The 20832-nt window shown below is 33.0% G+C and overlaps 1 protein-coding gene across 1 annotated transcript; it reads right to left on the bottom strand.

Moving 5' to 3' along the window:
• On the bottom strand, positions 1-20755 carry LOC124364877 (centromere-associated protein E-like). The gene is made up of 4 exons (XM_046820672.1): positions 13624-20755; positions 10880-11049; positions 9078-9352; positions 1-442 (listed from the first exon to the last, which is right to left on the bottom strand). The coding sequence occupies exons 1-4, from the start codon at positions 20753-20755 to the stop codon at positions 388-390; spliced, it is 7632 nt and encodes a 2543-aa protein (XP_046676628.1). The 3' UTR covers positions 1-387.
• Positions 20756-20832: the final 77 nt, after the last annotated feature.

Below are 20832 nucleotides of genomic sequence, written 5' to 3'. Positions count from 1 at the left end.
AGTAAAGAATAATGTCATGTACAAATTTATAAAAACAGTGAATAGAAGACATGAAGAACTATAAATATAACTAATATATCATACAGTAAAATATTTAGTATTAAAATATTGTTATTATACATATGTTCTATTAAAGCTAAAATGTAATATTGGATAAAATAACTTAATTAGTGTTGACACTAGAGTGATAAAAAAGAAATGTTCAAGTTAAAGCTATCATCAATATACTTACAATCAAAGTTTCTTAACCATTAACAAAATGGAGTCAAATCATATTCTGATAGTGTATTAAATACTGAGATTTTTTTTCAGGAAATTAAGAGCTAATAAATAGATGGTGTATAAAAATAAAAGCCAAGACTCAGTGCAAAAGTGAAAGATAATGTTTTATAATGGTGTTGGCGGAGGGTTAGAATTCTCCTTTCCTTCTTTCAGTGCAGACCTGAAAGCAAACAACTCATTAGTAAAACATAATTTTATATCAATTAATACAGGGTGGAAAAAAAGTATGGAAACGCTTTCACTAATTTTGTATGGCTTCACTTATACAAATTAAATTTTTGTACATCACCACTTGTATTAAGAACCTAGTTTTTTGAGACCAGTGGGGACATTTTACCTTTTCAGGGGGACGGCCCTTGAGGAGTCGGACGAAAATCTTAAATGTAAGCATAGGCCGAGTTTGATATCAAATTAAAGGTCTAGTAAAGAGAAACTCATTACCGCAAAACCGCACTTAAAAAGGTTGACCCTATCCAGAGTACGGGCCGTATGAATTTCATGACAAAGAAATTTAGTAATTTTGTCTTGTGAAGTAACTAATTTACTTTCAGTAGTATGTTTTTATGTCGGTTATGTAAATTTGAAAAAACAATTTCCAACAAAAAATTAATTTTTTTTACCTCTACATTTGTTGGATAACAGTAAATAGGGGTTTTCCCCTGTCTTGTTTTCAAGAAACTGAGAGTATTCAATAATACCACCGTAACTCCTTATCAACATGAGGTCAAGGTCCAGTCCCCTCCAGCCCTTTTATCTCAGGCAAACATAAACTGGTTTAGGCAATACAAACAGTACTGTCACAGCAAAACTCCACAGTTTTGTATTTTTAATATCAGCTTGGTGTTTAGTCTACGTTATAATTTCGTCCACGTAAGATAAAGTTGAAAGGTCTTCACTAGAAGGTACTACTGCGATAGTTATAAATTTTTTTACTTAAGTGTTTACATTTTTATTCTACTAGTTTTTAAAAGCAATGTCACTTAGTGAGTTTGTTAGAATCACGCTGCTTATGATGCGTGGGTATGGATATCTAGTTCGTCCCTATGAAGAAACAGCGCATTTTGTTTAATGACACTTTTCTTGATAGACCCCCAATTAGTAAGTCAACAGTGTTTTAGGACAGTAAAAAGATTTGAAGAAACTAGAACAGTCAAAGATCGCGAAAGAAGTGGCAGGCCTAAATCGGCAACAAATGAACAAAAATCTTTGGATGTACTCCAAACATTTGTTGAAAATCCCAGCACCTCGGCCAGAGTGGCTGCAGAAGATCTTGATATATGAGCCATACCTCAGTGTTGAAGGTTTTACACAAAAACAAGTATCACCCTTTTAAAGTAACCCTAACCCAAGAACTTCCAGAGGATGATATTTGATCGAAGGACTGAATTTTGCGAAATAATGTTGAGAAAGTGTGACGAAATTCCAAATTTTTAAAGTTCGATATTGTTTTCAGATGAAGCTACATTGTTTGTTAATGGACTAGTTAATAGGCATAATTGCCGTTACTGGGGCCGACCATAATCCACACTGGATGATAGAAGGCCACACACAAAGGCCTCAGAAAGTGAATATGTGGGCTGGAATAATAAACAATAACATTGTAGGACCGTTTTGTAATAGATGGAAATCTAACAGGCAAAAATTTACTTCAATATGTTGACAAATAACATTTTGCCAGCAGTGCGTGCTCTTCTTGGGGCAAATTTTAAATGCAGTATGGTTTCAGCAAGATGGAGCACCGCCCCCATTACTATTTGCGGGTGCGCAATCTGTTAGATGAAGTGTTTCCTAACCGTTGAATTGGTCGCAGGGGTACCGTTTGAGTGGCCGGCTAGGTCACCGGATCTTAATCCACTAGATTTCTTTTTGTGGGGCTTCTAAAAAGATAATGTGTATACAACTAAACCAGCCAACATTGAGGAGCTGACAAATAGTTTATTAGAAGAAGCAAGAAGAATTACACCCGAGATGCTTCAAAATGTGACTGCAGTAGGTTTTTATAATAGACTAGCTCATTGCCAACAAGTGTTCGGAGAGCAGTTTTGAGCACCTCGTTTAAAAGGTATGGTTATTTTTTGTAATACATAGATAATTATTAATTTAATTCTTTTGGATAGTTGTGTTCCATAACGTGTCATTTTCAGTCAGAACAGTTTACTTGAGACTGTGAAATTGCGGAGAAATAATAATTAATCAAACGTTACTTATGAAATTCAAACGGCCCGTACTCTGGATAGGGTCAACCTTTTTTAAGTGCGGTTTGCGGTAATGAGTTTCTCTTTACTAGACCTTTAATTTGATACCAAACTAGGCCTATGCTTACATTTAAGATTTTTCGTCTGACTCCTCACGGGCCGTCCCCCCTGAAAAGATAAAATGTCCCCCACTGGTCTCAAAAAATAGGTTCTTAATACAAGTGGTGATGTACAAAATTTAATTTGTATAAGTGAAGCCATACAAAATTAGTGAAAGCGTTTCCATACTTTTTTTCCACCCTGTATAACTCTCTCACACATATCTAATTCTCTAACTTCCCAATATCTCAGAAAGTTGAAATTTGGGGCATGTATGCCTCATGATTTAAATAGAAAAACTAAAGAATTTTCATAAAGAACAAACATTTTAAAGATTAAAATTTTAAGGATTGAAATCTCTAGAATAAGTATATTTTTGTTTTTCCAACTTCCCAGTGTTCTATAAAAATGAAATTCAACACAAACATAACGCATGACACAAAAAACAAAAGAATTTTCATGAAGATCAACCACCCATGGGGTTAATTTATTTTAGTTAACTGTGATGAATATACTTCAATAAATAAGGATCCTACAGTAAAATTGAGAAAATTATAAAACAGTCACTAAAAAACCATGAAAATGAACTAGGAAAACCTCTTATTGTAAAATTAAGCCCTCAATATTCAAAGCCACCACATTTGTATGGACTACCGAAAATTCACAAAGATTTAATTCCTCTTAGACCAATAGTAAGTTCCATTGACTCTCCTGTATCAAAGTTATCAAAATTTTTGTTACTTATTATTATTCCATTATTTGGACAAGCTAATTCTTACATCAAGAATTCAGAAGATTTTATCAATAAAATAAAAAATATTAATATTGATTACAATGATATTATGGTCAGCTACGACGTAAATAGTCTGTTTACAAATGTACCTGTCTCTGAAGCTTTGTGTCTGATTAGACAACGACTTTCTAATGATAACAACTTCAGTATGAGAACAACATTATCTATTAACTGTGTAATGGAACTTCTTACTGTATGTGTTAGCCACAACTATTTTCAGTTAAAAGATAGATTTTACAATCAAGTATCCGGTTTACCTATCGGTGGTGTTCTCAGCCCAATAATTAGCAACATATTTATGGACCACTTTGAAGACATTGCTTTTGAAAATTGGAGTATTAAACCCAAAATTTGGTTACGGTATGTTGATGATGTCTTTTGTGTATGGGAAAATAAAATTAACATCCAAGACGAATTTTTAAAACACATCAATTCAATTAGACCATCGATAAAATTCACTATTGAAAATGAGGTTAACAGTGAAATTCCATTTCTTGATATTTTGATAACAAAAACAAAAGAAAACACAATTAAAACAACATTATTTTACAAGAAGACTTTCAGTGGACAGTACCTTAATTATAATTCAAATCATCCTCAACATGTAAAAATTGGATTAGTACAAAGTTTGTTCCAGAAGATTAATCATTTGATTACTGATAACAAAGATAAAATTTTAGGAGAAAATTATACTACAGAACTTTTGATTAAAAACAACTACCCTCCGTGAATTATTGAACAAGCTAAGACTAAAAACAAAATTTGCAAGCAAATTACCAAAAAAAGACAATCCTAAATATCTCACTACCATAACTATTCCTTATGTAAAAGGAACATCAGAAAAAATTCGTAAGATAAATTATAAATTTAACATCCGCACTGTTTTTAAGTCCGAAAATAATATAAGAAGCTATTTAACAAAATTAAAACCGAAAAACAAACATCAAGAAACCAAGAATGTGATATATAAAATTGACTGTGGTTGCAACAAGACGTATATTGGCCAAACATCAAGACCTGTGGAAATTAGGGTAAAAGAACATATTTATAATTATAAAAAAGAAAACGTTGAAAAATCTAAATTAGTTGAACATGCAGTAAAAGAAAACCATCATATAAATTTTGAATCGTCTAGTGTAGTGTTTAAAGAATCTTCCTGGACTAAAAGAAATAAAATTGAAAGTGCGTGTATGACAGTTTTAAAAGATAATTGTATTTCCCAACCTTCCGTAAATTTCAGTGATATTTTTATACCATTAGTAAAAAAAGAAATCCATTCCAAAATTATGAATTGCAAACCATATTTTTCTACATAATTCTTTTATAATTTATTAGTTTTTGGTCTTTACAGTTAGTTTTAAATTTTATTCTTTTTATCCATATGTTTATTCTATTTTACACATATGTTGTTTTCTGTAAACAATGTAAAAACTGATGATGCCTTAACCGGCAAAAGCGCTATTTTTAATAAATTTATTGTGGAAGTATCTAAGAAATGTCTTTTCCATTAACACCCATGGGGGTTGAAAAACGTTCTTCTTGGGATGTAATCCTTATTTTTAATTTCTCTATGTCCTAAAACAATAAAATATGACATACTCTTGTCTTATACTCTCAACATCTGGAGAAATAAAAGATTTTTCATCCAGACCAACCACCCATAACAGCTGAAATTAGGTTAAAATCCCTAAAATATCTTTAAATTTGTTTCCCAAATTCCTAATGTACTGGAAAGATTAAACTTGACACACACATACCTCATTACTTGCCAAGAAAAAGAAGAATTTTCTTGAACATCAACCACCCATAGGGGTTAGGAAAAGGATTGTAACTCATACAAAGACAATAATTTGTTTTTTTAACTTCCCAATGGCCTGGATCAATAAAATCTGAAATACAGTGGCTTGAGTTCTCTGAAGACAAAGTAAACATTTTCCATTAAAAATCAACCACCCATAGGGGTTGAAATAGGTTAGCAAATCCTATAAGAACAATATTTAGTTTTTCAACTTCCCGCTGTCCTAGAAAATCAAAATTTGATAAACACGTGTATTATGCAATCAACAGACTTCCAGTACCGGAACTATATTATACTAGAAGTAGATTACAATAGTCAAAAGTAGTCACTTTTTTACCTTAGTAAACTTTACAGACCAATGTATGTATATACTTTCTTGATCGGGACTACAAGGCAAAGGCTAACTATGGCATCAAAATGCCTAAGTCCCGAATGTGTATAATGGCCAGAAGTAGATATTTTTCAACAAAGAAGACTTTCCGGACATGTTTATTAATCATGTAATCAGGGCAACAATGATCGTTAATACGGCACCGGATTAACCTAAGACTGGGATTAAATTTTGATGCTTTTTGACTGAAGTAGACACTTCACAAACAACTTCAATGAAGAAGACTTTCCAGACTGTTTTCCTAATCAAGGCAACAATGAATATGGCACTGTGTGCCAATTACAATGATCGAAAGCAGACACTTTTTAACTAAAGTAAATTATTCAGTCCAACAATATGTACGTATTTTCTTGATCACAGCAACAATCCAAATGCTGCTGGAGCACTGAGGATAACTTTGACAGGTAGATTAAACAAAAACAAAAGTAGACAATTTTTGGATTCTAAAATTAAAGTATGCAAATATTATTTTGATCATGGCAACAAGACAAACACTCCTATGTTGTTCGAAATATAATTGATTTGAACCAGAAATGCTTCTTCACATGCTAAACCTAAATTATGAGCCAGTGGCAATTTTATTTAACTTTTGAACCTCTTAACAATGCATACTGAAATAATATGCACCTTAAACATGTGTACATCTAAATCAAAATTATCATTGGACTCCATTATATTACACCACACACAAGTGCTCTCACTAAGATTACTACGGATTTAGTATTCCTCCACTGTGGCTTAAAATAGTGGGAAAAATTCATTCAAATATTTATGGAATGTTGCAGATAAATTTGTGTATTTCATTGATACTCATAAAAACTTTCACTCTCAGACTTTACAGCCTTAAGACATTCTGTACTTTAAAATTAAATTCCAAGTATTCAGAAGTGGACCAGGAGATTGGAATATCTTCCAGTCATCAACACTTTTTTCAGGGAGTATTATTTATTATGCCATTTAAAAAGGATATGTCTATGACATACCTGTTATTCAATAAGAAACTGCATGCAAAGCCTCAAGAGGTTAACTGCTAGTTTAATATATAAATCTCACTTTAGAATCAATGTAGCTGTAATATAACATCAAACCTTTAAACCCAGTGTGATGAAAAATAAGCTCAAATAACATTGCAACTTTTCAGATGTTACTAAGAATTAAGTTAGTACTACAAATAAAGTAAGTTTTTTTACTACAATCAACATGTTTATCCTAATAATACTATGACGTTTAATTAAAGCCAAAATTAACCCTTCTTTTAGTGACAATCCTGGTTGCTTTGAAATTTATTCAAACTTGGACAGTTCAAGCTAAAATCTGAATAAATCCAGATTTTTAATCCTGACAGACATAGCATAAAGCATAGAACTAAGAATATATTTTAAATGTAAGCCCACAGAGAAAAGATTGTTTAAGAAAAATGGTGTTGAGCATGCCAAAAGTCAAAGCACTCAATGCAGCAGTTGATATGTAAAATTCATTGTAAAGTTCATCAAAACAAATACCAATCAAATCCCCTGTTCATGTACTATAGAGCAAGAAAACAACTACAGGGTGTGGATGTAACTTTGTTCATAAATTGTATATTGATTGAATTTATAAAAGAACACATAGTTTTGATAAACTTAAACTTCAGTTTAAACAATATACAGGGTGAGTTTTTTAAAGTGATCCAATAGCTAACTTTTTAATTACACGACTTAGCACCACACTTTAAATTTGGAACTTGCTCAATTTTAAGTTTCACTCAGGGATACACTTTCAAATTTTTTGAAGATGGCCGCCATTTTCCAATATGGCGGTCAACTTTAAAATCTCTTATGGAACACCCTGTATTTTATGTTGTTTTTAGATTCTACTCAACAAAATAATACATTTTTGCTTTTGAGAGTTTTTCAATATCTCTAATGGTTCAGGAGCTACGTGGACTGGAAGTTTTCATAATTTTTGCCAATATGGCGGCCAACTTTAAAATATTTTATGGAACACCCTGTATTTTATGTTGTTTTTAGATTCTACACTACAAAATAAGACATTTTTGCATTTTAGAGTTTTTCTATATCTCTAATGGTTCAGGAGCTACGTGGACTGCAAGTTTTTATAATCAGTCCGAAAAAATCCGAAAACTTGCAGTCCACGTAGCTCCTGAACCATTAGAGATATAGAAAAACTCTAAAATGCAAAAATGTCTTATTTTGTAGTTTAGAATCTAAAAACAACATAAAATACAGGGTGTTCCATAAAATATTTTAAAGTTGGCCGCCATATTGGCAAAAATTATGAAAAATTCCAGTCCACGTAGCTCCTGAACCATTAGAGATATTGAAAAACTCTAAAATGCAAAAATGTATTATTTTGTTGAGTAGAATCTAAAAACAACATAAAATACAGGGTGTTCCATAAGAGATTTTAAAGTTGACCGCCATATTGGAAAATGGCGGCCATCTTCAAAAAATTTGAAAGTGTATCCCTGAGTGAAACTTAAAATTGAGCAAGTTCCAAATTTAAAGTGTGGTGCTAAGTCGTGTAATTAAAAAGTTAGCTATTGGATCACTTTAAAAAACTCACCCTGTATATATATAATATACAGACAATAGACAATATACTTTATTTTACATATTCTTTGAGAACAGTAAGAGAGTCATAAAAAAGGTAATTATACAAATCAAAATTTTATAAAACAATTTACAAATCAAAGCTTTGTAAATGATAGTCCAGTCACTGGTTGATGTTCAAAGCTCTCCAGTTTAAAAACTCGTCAATTGAGTAGAAAGGATGTTGGAGGAGCCATCTTTTCAGCATTTTCTTGGGGTTTTGTTCTGTCTTAATGTCGGTAGGTAGGGAGTTGAACAGCTTTGCACCCATATATGAAGGCTTCTCTTCAAATAATGCTGAATGGTGTTCTGGTAGTGTAAAATCTGCTGCTCGACGAGTGTTGTAAGAATGTAAATCAATGCCTCTGGTCAAGCCATTTTCATGAGCATACATTACTGTTTCTAAGATGTACAATGAAACCACAGTGAGGATTGACAGCTCAACAAAAGATGTTCTACAACTGTCTCTAGGCTGCAGGCCTGCCAGTATCCTGATACATTTTTTCTGTAGAGTCAAGGGTCTTTGTAAGTTGGCTACACTTGATTTTCCCCAAACAGTGAGACCATATCGGAGGTGTGCTTCAAAGAGTGCATAGTATGCAGTAATTGCAACTGTGACATCACTTATCGATTTTATTCGACGAACAACATAAAGTCCAGAGCTTAGTTTGCTACAGAGGTTGTCCACATGAGGTGTCCATCAATTATATAAAACGTAATTCAGTGGGTGTCATCATTTTGGTAGTCTGAAGAATGTTGACACTCAGTGATTCATAGATGAAGAGTAGTCAAAGTACTGGACTTACCTGCCATAGTTTTAAAATTACACACACCTTTTGTATTTTAAATACGTCAGGATTTTTTGAAAAATCATGATTATGATCTTTTAAAAGTATGTATTTGAACAATAAAATAATGAGAAACTGACCTCAGAAGGCGTGACGGCTTGCTATTACTACTGCCTTGCTCTAGCTCCGCTATTCGCTGGTTGCGCGACTTGCATAGAGCCTTGAGGATTGCGATCTCCTTGTTCTTCTGGGCGAGGATGGTCGTGTCTGCAGTGACTGAGGGCGAGGTCTGCACGCTCGACTCCTCACGTAGAGCTGCATCGCGGCGACAACGCTCACACTCCGTGCGCAGTCCCACAGTCACCTCATGCATCTGTTCTTGGTATCGTCTCACTTCTGCCTTCAGCTCGCTTATCTACCAATCAATATTATTTATCAATAATTCTATTTGGACAAAATCAACAATTTTTGTTCTCTTTGCTACTTTGTTCTTATCAATTGTGTGTTGAGGAACACAAAGTGGAACATAAAAATTTTACTTAGGTACTTTCTTTGAGGCTGAACAAATGTTAAACACAGCAGCCACTAAGGGTGGTGATAAAGCATATACATAAATACGTTTACAACTATATTATTTATAAACATGAGATCATATTTTCTGATTCCTCCTAATATGATGATCCATCTAGGAATAAATATAAGTGTGTTTTGTACATTGAAATTAAAAGTTTATATATATATATATATAAAATGTAAACCCTCATTCAATAATCAATAATTCTCCAACTTTTCAATATCCCAAAAGGTTTAAATTTGCCTATGACATACCTCTTTTTCAACAGGAACTTGTGTGCAAAGCTGCGAGTAACTGCTAGTTTCTACATATAAAACGCAAAGCCCTCACTCGGGGATAGTAGTTGGAGAAAGAGCGAAGCTCTCGATCTTTAACTGAATGTCGAAAACATTTTCAGTGTTTCAGAGCTAAACACCTGTAAGGAGTTGAAATGGGGTTGCAACTCCTGAAAGAACTATATTTTGTTTTTCAATTTTTATGTCCTAGAGGGATGAAAATCAACATGCATGTGTCTCATGACTTATAAAGAAAATCAAAAGCATTCACCTGATGACCACTCAAACACAGGGGTTTTAATGGGGTTGCACACTCTAGAAAAGTACAATTTTGTTTTTCAGCTTCCTGAAGACATAGAAAGCTTTCACACATACATGCCACATCACTTGAATAGAACAGTTTAAATTAGAAACTCAACTGGAATTAGAAGACAAAATTAAAGAAATGGAAAATTACATTCCTTATTTAACTGAAAAATTATAAAACGGAACTGGAATTAAAAAATAAAATTCATTCTCTGCAGGAAAGAATTAAAATAGATAACAACTTTAAGGATAACACAATTCTTCACCTGGAAGAAGAGAAGACAAAGAATTTAGCTTATATAAACGGAATCAAGAAGAGTATAGGTTGTCTTTAAGGCAAAATTACAGTTATTGATGAAAAGATAATAGAACCAAACTTTCTTCAGATGGAAAATGTGCATGATAACTTGTCAAACACACAAAAAAAAAACAAACTAAAAAACATGAATAGATCTCATCTACTTAAAATGTCACATCCATCAATGATAAATCTATGTTTATCAATGTTCTGACATCAAATAGATTCAGTGGACTGATATAATTTGAAGATAAGGAAATAATAACAGATAATGGGAAGGAAAATAAATCATGGAGGTCTCAAGATGGTAAGGTTCCTAAATTCCACAAAATTTTGTATTGACAGATACCACAACATAATTCTTTGCTGCTACACAAGATATTAAAAATCAGTAGTTGCCAAATAAAATTTAATAATTGATTATTTCTTTTACTAAATTGAGTGAAATAAAAATTGTCATAAGACACTCTAACTCTAATATAAACTGACCTTGTGTTTAGCTTGATCCAATGACTTTTCCAAATCAGCCGCCTTCTTTTTGATGGGAAAATTGTCTGCCTCAAACTGTAACTCCAATGCTGTGATTTTTGCATTTCTATCAGCAACATCGAGCTTTAGCTCTGCCAGCCTTGACTTGAGCACTTCACATTGGCAATCAGCTAAAACACAGAAAAAATAAAGTTGAGGAAACTATTATAAATTATATGTATAGGTGTATAGTCGTATATACGACACCTTTGCTTGGAATCAAAAAGCTTTTTAAACAAAAGTTTCAGAAGAAATGTCAATCCTTGTTTATTGTAGTTACTGGGATTTTATAATTCGTTTACAATGATCATAAAACGTACGTCATGCAGGTTTTGTGTTTAATATTACATGAACAAGTTTTTTTTTAAATTTAATGAAATTAAAGTAAAATTTATTGAACATTATGTATTACGCCCAGAAAAAGTGCATGTAATAACTAATTTTATTTTACCTGCAATTTTTATTGTAATAGAAAACTATATTGTGTGTACAGATAAACTGAAAATGTATTTAGCTTACTTTTTTATTTATAAAAAGTGTAAGAACAATTTTCTCCAAAGCCAATGCTTATTATTCAGTAATTGCAATTGTTTGTAACTTTAATTGTTACATAGCACCAATGTTCTCTTCCAGTGATTAAAATTGAGCAGAACATTATAATGAATAAGAATGATAATGCCAAAGGGTTAAATTAGCGGTTTAAAGCTATTATTTTAGAGTGTATATTGCAATTGTGTAACATAGTTAATCTGTGATAGATAATCAATCACATTTATAGATAACTTTAAACATTTATGAAACATAATTTACTCAGACATATTTTATCTCTTTAATCAAAGGACTATTTAAAGTGGTTCGTGAATAGCTAACATAACATATTCTTATTTAATATCCATAAATACACTTAAGTTGAAAGTACGAGGGTCTTCCAGAAAGTAAAGAACGTTTTGTTATAAGTCAATAAAAACAAAAGATAAGAGCATGAAAATTTATTTATAAATACTTATAAACTTACTCTATTTTTCTACAAAATCGCCGGGACTGTCAAGGCACTTGTTGTAGCGTGGCACCAGTTTTTCTATACCGACGTTATACTGTTCTGCCGCCAAGGAATGAAGCCACGTTTTTACTCCTTCTTTGAGGTCTTCGTCACCCAAAAAGTTTTTTCCGCCTAAAAACACTTTCAACTTTGGAAACAAGTGATAGTCACTCGGAGCCAGATCTGGACTATACGGAGGGTGTCCGAAGATTTGCCATTTGAAAGAATTGAGTTCTGCTTTGGTTCGTGCACTGCAATGAGGCCGAGCATTGTCGTGGATCAGCACCACTTTCGACGACAGCATTCCGCGTCGTTTGTTCTGAATAGCGCGGCGAAGCCGATGCAAGGTCTCGATGTAGGCCTCTGAGTTGATTGTTTCGCCTCTCGGCATGAACTCCACATGGATTAGGCCTTTTCGGTCCCAAAAAACTGTTGCCATCAATTTCCTGGTGTTCAAATTTGGTTTTTCTTTCCTGTTTTTTGTTGGTGAATTCGAGTGATGCCATTCCATTGACTGGAGCTTTGTTTCCGGGGTTCGATAGGAAACCCAAGTTTCGTCACTCGTTACGATGCGGTCAAGAAACGCATCACCTTCTTCGTCATACTGAGTCAAAAACTCAAGAGCTGCTCCCATCCGTTTAGTCTTGTGGACATCAGTAAGAATCTTAGGCACCCAACGAGCACACATTTTCTGATAACCAAGACGTTCAGTCACTATTTCGTGCAAAAGCGACCTTGAAATTTGTGGAAAAAATTCCACTAGACCACTCAAAGTGAAACGACGGTTTTGTTGAATTTTTCCATCAACTTTCGCTGCCAACTCGTCAGTAACGAGTGACGGCCTTCCACTTCGTTCCTCGTCGTGCACATTAGTTCGACCTTCCTTAAATTGAATGCACCATTTTCTCACTGATGACTCGTTCATCGCATTGTCACCGTAAACTGCCTTAATTTGCCTATAAATTTCAATAGGTCGAACATTCTGTGCATTCAGAAACCGTATCACACTACGCAGTTCACACTTGGCGGGATTTTCAATTAACGCCGCCATTTTAAACTTTCACAGGAGACGCAAACGTGACCTCACGGTACCGCTACTCAGCTCACACTGAGGCAGAAGGTGTGGCTAACGAACAAGCTATCTACCGCGGTGGTGGAAGAACTGCGCCGCCCGTGATGCGCAATCGTTCTTTACTTTCTGGAAGACCCTCGTAAATTGCAGAGTTTGATTTGCCCCTCGTATTTCAGAACCAATTAATTAAAAATTTCCAGGATCAATTTCATTTATAAACAGAACTAACAGATATTCTTTATCATTGTACATTAAAGGAACAAGGACATAAAACGTTGTTAAGATAGTTATTTCAGTATACTTTGTATTTTACCCCCGTAAATAACATGTTAAGGTTAATAATAAAACTTTTATGCAGTTAAAAAAAAGTAAAACCCTTAGCAAGAGATAGATAATAAGCAGATTGCAGAAACAACTGGATCTGTTTATGAGCAATATTACTCTAATTAATTTTACCATTACTCATGCATTGTTAGTACGCTGGTGCTTATAAAACGTAAATTGATGTTTTTATAGTAAACAAAAATAAAATACTGACAATATTAAAGTAAACACTATTATTGTAGTACAATACTAAAACTTTGGAAGTCTTACCTGGTTTAGAAGGATTTGTTATCAATTTATGTTTGGCCTCTTGCAGCTCCTCAGACAACTGTTTTAACCTTTCAGCGAATTCATCTTCTTTGACTTTCATGTCTTCCACATACTTGGCTTCTCTGTTAAGGACATCTACAAGTACTTTCTCTTTTTCTTGGTAAGCTCTGTACATTTGTTCACACTCCTTGTCCATGTTTTCATACTCTTCCTGAGTTTCAGCTATTTTCTCCTTTAAGGACTGATTTTCTGATAGTGAGTTCTTCACTAACTCTAAGGCTTTACTTAGCGAGGGTGGCTTTTCTGGAAACAGCATTAGAAGCTCATCAAAGTTTTCTGTTGGAGTAGATGTAGCCACGTTGGTCACTTGGGTCTTTAGTTCCGAGTTCAATTTCTTCAATTCTTCCTCTCGTTTTAAAACCGATGCCAGCAACTCTTCTTGCTCTTTAATATGTTTGTGCATCATTTCACACTCATTGTCTAGATCTTTATTGTCTTGTTTGACTTCTTCTAAAAGTCTTTCTAGTTCTTCAATTTTAGCAGGGCTTCCCTGTTTTAGTGACTTATTTTCCTCAATGAGTCCTTTTACACTCACCACAACTTTATTTAACGAGCTATCTTCATCAGGGAACAAAGCAAACAGCTGGGATTTTAGTTCTTCCAGAATTTTGTGTTCTGCTAAGGAATTCTGAGTAGATGAAACCATCTGTTTTTTCAAATCCAATTCTCTTTTTAAAATTTTGGAGAGTTTTTCTGCTTGTCTTTTAATGTATTCTGTTGATTTTTCATATTCATGTTTTAAATTGTTGTGGTCTTGTAGAAGATTTTCAAACTGACTCTTCACCTGTTCAAGTTCTCCTAGTTTTTCATTGATGAAGGTAACTTGCTTGTCAATGGTACTCATATTATATGGAAAAGCTATTTTAATAGAACTTATAATATCATGATTTAGGAGTTTATTCTCTAAGACTTCAATTTTATCTTCTAAGCTGAAGTTTTCCTTTTTTAACTCTGCCAGTTGGTAGTTAGCTGTGTCACATTTTGCTTTAAGTTCACTAGTACTTTGTTTTTCGATTTTTATGGAACGGCTTAGATCTTCTATTTCTAGAGAAAGTTTTTTGTTTACTTCTTTAAAAACATTAAATTTTTTAGAAGCCTCAGTTAGGTTATGGTTGACTTCTTTCAATTTTTTAATTTCTTCATGTAGTTCTTTTACATCTTTGTTATCCCTTTCAATTTTATTAATTTTCACAACGAGATCATCACATTCTTTTTTAAGTTTAGAATTACTATCAGTCAAATCTGTTACAATAGCATTTTTGGCACTTATTTCTTCTTTAAATTGAAGAATGTCTTCATCATAAAGCATTTTGTGAGCTTTCAGTTCTTCATTTAGGCAATTTATTTGGATTTCTAAAGATCGACACATCTCAACCCGTTTTTCCAATTCTGATTTTAGGTTGGAATTTAAGGATTCAAACTTAGCTGTGATATTTTTCCAACAGAAAGTAATCGATTTCATTAACTCAGCTAGTGACTGACAATGGTGTGAACATCTAAGAAGAGCTTCATGCATATCAAAATCATCATTCATTGGATTAAAACATTGTAGAATAAATCCGATTTCACTTTCGACTTCATTAAGTTTTGTTTTGACAAGTGTTAGTTCTTTAACTTTATCAGCAAATCCTTCAATTTCTTTTTGCTTAGATTCAAGGCCTTCATTTAATTGATTTACTTCTTGAAACTTGCTCTGAAGTTGCATATCTATTTCTGCGAGTGACTCTTCTGTATATTTCAATTTTGAAGTTAGTTCTTGAATTTTTTCTTGTTGTTGATTCAACAAATGCTTATCAGACTCAGATTGTTTCATAAAGTCCTCTTGCACTGATTTCAATTTAAGGATTTCAGAATTTAGGCCACAGATCTCATCAGTTTTACAATTAATTTCATTGTTTAGGAATTGAATCTTATCCTCCAACTCTGCTACAACTTCAGCATCATGCTGACTATTTAACTCTATAAGTAGAGATGCTTTCTCATTTTTCACTATCATAAGTTCATCTTTAACTTCTGACACTTCATTTTCTTTTATCATCAATTCATTCTTAATAGTATGGAGTTCGTTTTTCAAATTGATGACTGTTGTATTATGTTGCCCAACTTCTTCCCTAAGTTCTTCAATGTCATTCATTAATTTGGAACTTAATACTTCTTTTTCCTTCAATATACCTTGTAGTTTATCCAATTCAATTTGTTTAGTTTTAGTTTTAGTTTCACACTCATTTTGTAAAGCAAATATGACTTCTTTTTCTTTAGTAAGAAATTCGGACATCAGTTTATGGTAGACATTTATTATTGGGCACCCATCATTCAAGCAACTTGTATCAGTTTCACCAGTTAATGACTGAATTTCCTGTAACATGGTGAGCCTTAGATCTGAATTGTCCTTGACATAAACTTCCATTTCTTTGTTATCACTGAGAAGCTTATCAACAGAATCTGATAAGTTCTTTATCTGAAGTTCAAGATCTATTTTTTCATTCTTTAGCAATTGTATAACTTCTTCATTCCCAACAAGAGTTTGAAGCTTCTCAGAAAGATTCTTATTTTCTTCCTCTAGGCTTAAAATGTTGGTTTCTTTGGCTAATGCTATCTCTAACTTACTTTCTAGTTCAAACTTGGCCTCATTTAAAATTATGTACTTTTGCTCCAAATCCTTGTTTGATTCCAAAAGATTATAGAGATTTTGTTTATCTTCATTAAGTTTGGTTACTGTTTCTTGCACACTTTGCAAGTTTCTTTTCAATTCACCATTTTCTGTTTCTAAAATGTTTGTTTGATTTGTCAGCGATTTTACACAACTTTCTAAAGAGGTTTGGTTATTATTCAAATCTTGAATGATTTGTTCTTTTTCTTCAATAAGTTTTAATTGTAGGTCTCTTGCCAAGTTATTTTGATCCTGTATGTCTACAAGATTTTGTTCCAGCACTGACAATGAATTTTCCAATTGAAATTTCTCTTCAGAGATTTTCAAGATTTGATTCTCTAAATCTTTCTGTGCCACTAAAAGACTTTGTTGTTTTGTATTTAGTTGATTTAACTCATCATTAAGGAATGCTATTTTACTCTCAAGCTCAGTATTGGTTTCTCGAATACTTTCTATTTCATACTTTAATTTATCATTTTCAATCACTAAACTATGTTTCTCTTCTTGCAAAGTTTGTTCTTTTGCCCTCAATTGTTCAGCAAGTTGTTCTTTTGAAAGGTTGCTTTGAGTCATAACATCAAGAAGATTCTGTTCCAATTCTGACAAAGAACATTCTAAATGTGATTTCTCTTGGGATATTAGCAAAATTTGATTCTGTAGATCATTATTTGTAGTTATGAGGGCATGTTGTTTGGATTCTTCTTGTTTTAAATCTTCATTCATTGTGACCAAATGATTCTGAAGGTCATTTACTGTTTCTTGAATACTTTTTATTTCACATTTTAACTGCTCATTTTCAGACATTAAATTTTTGTTTTCTTCAAGCAAAGTTTGTTCTTTTTGCCTCAAAGTTTCAGTAAGTTGCTCTTTTGCAAGGCTGCTCTGAGCCTGAAGATCAACAAGATTCTGTTCTAATTCTGACAAAGAACATTCTAAATGGAATTTCTCTTGAGATATTAGCAAAATTTGATTCTGGAGATCATTATTTGTGGTTATGAGGGCTTGTTGTTTGGATTCATCTTGCTTCAACTGTTCATTAAGGTTGGTTACTTGACTATGAAGCTTATTGACTGTTTCTTGAATATTCTTTATCTCAAATTTCAATTGATCATTTTCAGAAGTTAAATTTAGCTTTTCTTCATGCAAAGCTTGTTCTTTTTCTTTCAAATGTTCAGAGAGTTGATCTTTTGCCAAATTGTTTTGGGCCTGACTGTCCACAAGATTCTGACGTAATAATGATATAGAGTTTTGTAATTGCAATTTCTCCTCAAACATTTCATTAATTTGGCTCTCTAACAATTCATTTTTAGATAAAAGAGTATGATTGTTGATAACTTCATTTTGTAACTCTTCATTAAGGCAAGTGGTTTGCTTCTCAAGATCATTTATTGTCTGTTGAATTGTATCTAGTTGACTTTTCAAACTGTGGTTTTCAGAAAGCAGAGTCTGTTTTAAAATGGACACAGAGTTTTGCATGTTCGTTTTGTCTTTATTGATCTCAATAATCTGATCTTCAAGATCTTTGTTAAGCACCAAAATCAAATCATTTTTAGTAACTTCACTCATTAACTCTTCATTCAAACTAGACACATGTCTCTCTAATTCTCTCACGAGTTCATTCAGCTCAGTAACTTCAGAAAATTTCTCTGTTACATTCTCCAGTTGAACCATTAACAAAAACTTTTCCTCTTGAAGTTTTGAAACATTATATTCAACGTTTGATATATGTTGAATAAAATGTTGTTTTTCAGAATTAAGTTCAGTAATTCTTTCATTTTTATCTGCCAAATCTGCTACCTGCTCCATGAGTACTCTTTTTTCGTCCAACAAACTACTAATAGTTTCTCCAAGACTGCTTAAATCTTGCATAAAAATTGCACTCTCTCCTTCAAAACCCTCTATACTATCTTTCAATGACTTAATTTCTAACAGCAACTGTTTATTTTCTTCTCGAAGTACAGTCATAGTTTGAGCCTGAACATTTGATTCTTCAGTTTGAATATTTGATTCTTGTAAAAGAGTGTTCAAATACTCATTTTCACTCTCAAGATCATTCAATTTATCATTTGCTTTAATCAGTACATTTTTCAACTTTTTCCTGTCTGATTTTAGACAGCAAATTTCTGAATTCTTATCTTCCAGTTCTTTTAAGAGATGTTCATTGTCGAGTTTGAGCTTATCCAATTTTTCAATATCTTTTTTCAGTTCATTCCAAAGTAACTCATTTTCTTCTTTCAAAGATAAGTTCAGAGTCTTGGATTCATCATTTAACTCTTTAAGCTTGTTGTTTTCTTCTGTTAGTTCTACAATCAACTGTGAATCGTTAGAATTCACTTTAAGTTGTCCTACCAATTCAAAATCCTGTAAGGCTTTCTTCTGACTTTCAGAAAGTTTGGTGATTTCTTGAAGTTTATTATACAATTCCAAATTTTCTTGTTTAAGATTACTAATGCATACATCATTTTGTTTGAAAGTTTCTAATTGTTCAAGGAGTAACTGATTTTCACTCTTAAGGGCATTGAGTTGATCATGAAAATGGGCTGGCCATTTCATCAGCAGTACATTTTCAGCTTGTCTTTCGCACTGTTTACGTAATTCATTATCTTGGGTGGAATTCTGATCTAAATCACAATCAGGTATAGCAAGATTAAACGATCTATTGGTCACATAATCACTCATTGACTGTTGCAATATTTCATGACTAGAACCACAAGAAGAGAAATCTAAAGAAGGATGAGATGTAGACTCATGGTGTTTATTATTTTGAAAGTCAGTGTTATTTTCTTTTAATCCCATCAGCACTATTGAGTTTGTAAATTCGTTTTTAACAGAATCATTTTCTTCACTACTTTTTTCTTCGCAAAAGTTCCTTCTGGATTGCTTGACAATTTGGCTGTAAGAATATGGTGCAATACTCTGGTCAAACATAGCTGGATTTGTATTGGCCATTGTGATTTCCATAAAGCTTTGCAAACCATTTTCAAAAGTAGATGGGTTACTGTCTACATTTGAGTGAGATAATGGCACATAAAGAGCATCACACATTTTTTGGTCTAAATAAGTTGTAAAGTCATTTGTCTCTGCAATGTTAGAGTTCACAAAGTCAGTTACATTTTGCAATAAATTGTCATTTTGACCATAGTTGTTATCTTTGTGAAAATCATCAGAAACTGCTTGTAAATGACTTATATTGGCAGTAGACTGCACATCGTGAGCCAATGAAGTGTCAATAACTCCACCTATAAATGTCATTGACATATTCATTGACACATCCAAGGTATCTGTGGCCCTCATAGTAATTTCTCCTTGTAGAGGACTACCACAGGTTTTTAATTCATGTGAATCATTTGAGAAATCATTATTTTTCAAAGTTTTACTGACAACGCTTTTTGGTAGCTCATTCCCTAATGGATTCTCACGTAATGGTGCAGTGTCATTACAAGGACATTCAGTTTCATCATTTGAATTACAAGCACATGGACAGGAAACAGCTACAGCATTTTCATACGGCAAAGATTTCTGGAAGATTGGGTCACTCTCATATGGCAATAGTCCTTCCAGTACAATCTCTTCTTTTTCAGGCGAATTAACAACTTTATGTTCTTCATCAACAACAGAATTTTTGTCACAGTCCAATACAGGCATAGTCTTCGACAACTCTATAAGACTAGGTTCATTATCAATTACATAATCTATTTGCTCTGTTTTAAACCTGGTTGCATCCTCAAAAACATCTTCAGCTTTGTCCTTTGTTAAGTCATTATAATTTTTCTGAGTTTCCAAAACTTGTATGGTTCTGATTTCTTCAGGAAGTTTGAAACTGGTTTCTTCAAAGTTGATTGTACTTTTTTCCTCTTCAGTTGTTTGCAATTGAAATTCAAAATTATTTGGGTCTGAATGCAAATCAGTTTCTACCACTTCTGACAATGATTTACTGTTGAAAGAGGCGTGACTTGTACATAAATGTCCCAGGTTCACTTCCATGCTTAAGTTTTCTATCCCATGTACATTGATCACTTGTAAGTCAGAAGATTGGAGGACATCTTGTGTTGTTTGCGCCTCTAACATTTCTTTACATGACGGATCCCCTTTTATAATTAAATCTTCTTTCAGATCAACAACACTGTTTTCAACATCATCCAGTGTAGGTGTGCTTTGAGATAATACATCAAGGTTAACGGACTCATCATTTTTATTCTGTATAAGGTTTGTTTCTTTTATGTCAGAGCTTGTAGCATCCTCAAAAACTTCTTCCATTTCAGTTTCTTCAGGGGTTGTTACATGAAGAATTTCTATGCAGTTGGATGTGTTTTTGTTTTCAGAACAATTGATTTTCTTAGCAGGTGATTCAATATCAGTATGTCTTTCATCTGAAACTGGCTCTGTACTATTGCAGGAAGATTGACTCAGGTGTACTTCCATGCTTAAGTTTCCTAACCCATTGTCTTTGGCCACATGTAAATTAGAAGATGGGAGAGCATCTTGTGTTGTTTGCGCCT

This window comes from Homalodisca vitripennis, chromosome 6 (genome assembly GCF_021130785.1).
Source record: "Homalodisca vitripennis isolate AUS2020 chromosome 6, UT_GWSS_2.1, whole genome shotgun sequence".
In the NCBI taxonomy this organism is placed as follows: Eukaryota; Metazoa; Arthropoda; class Insecta; order Hemiptera; family Cicadellidae; genus Homalodisca; species Homalodisca vitripennis.
Note: the sequence above shows the minus strand (reverse complement) of the source record. Positions and strands in the feature narration are given on the sequence as shown.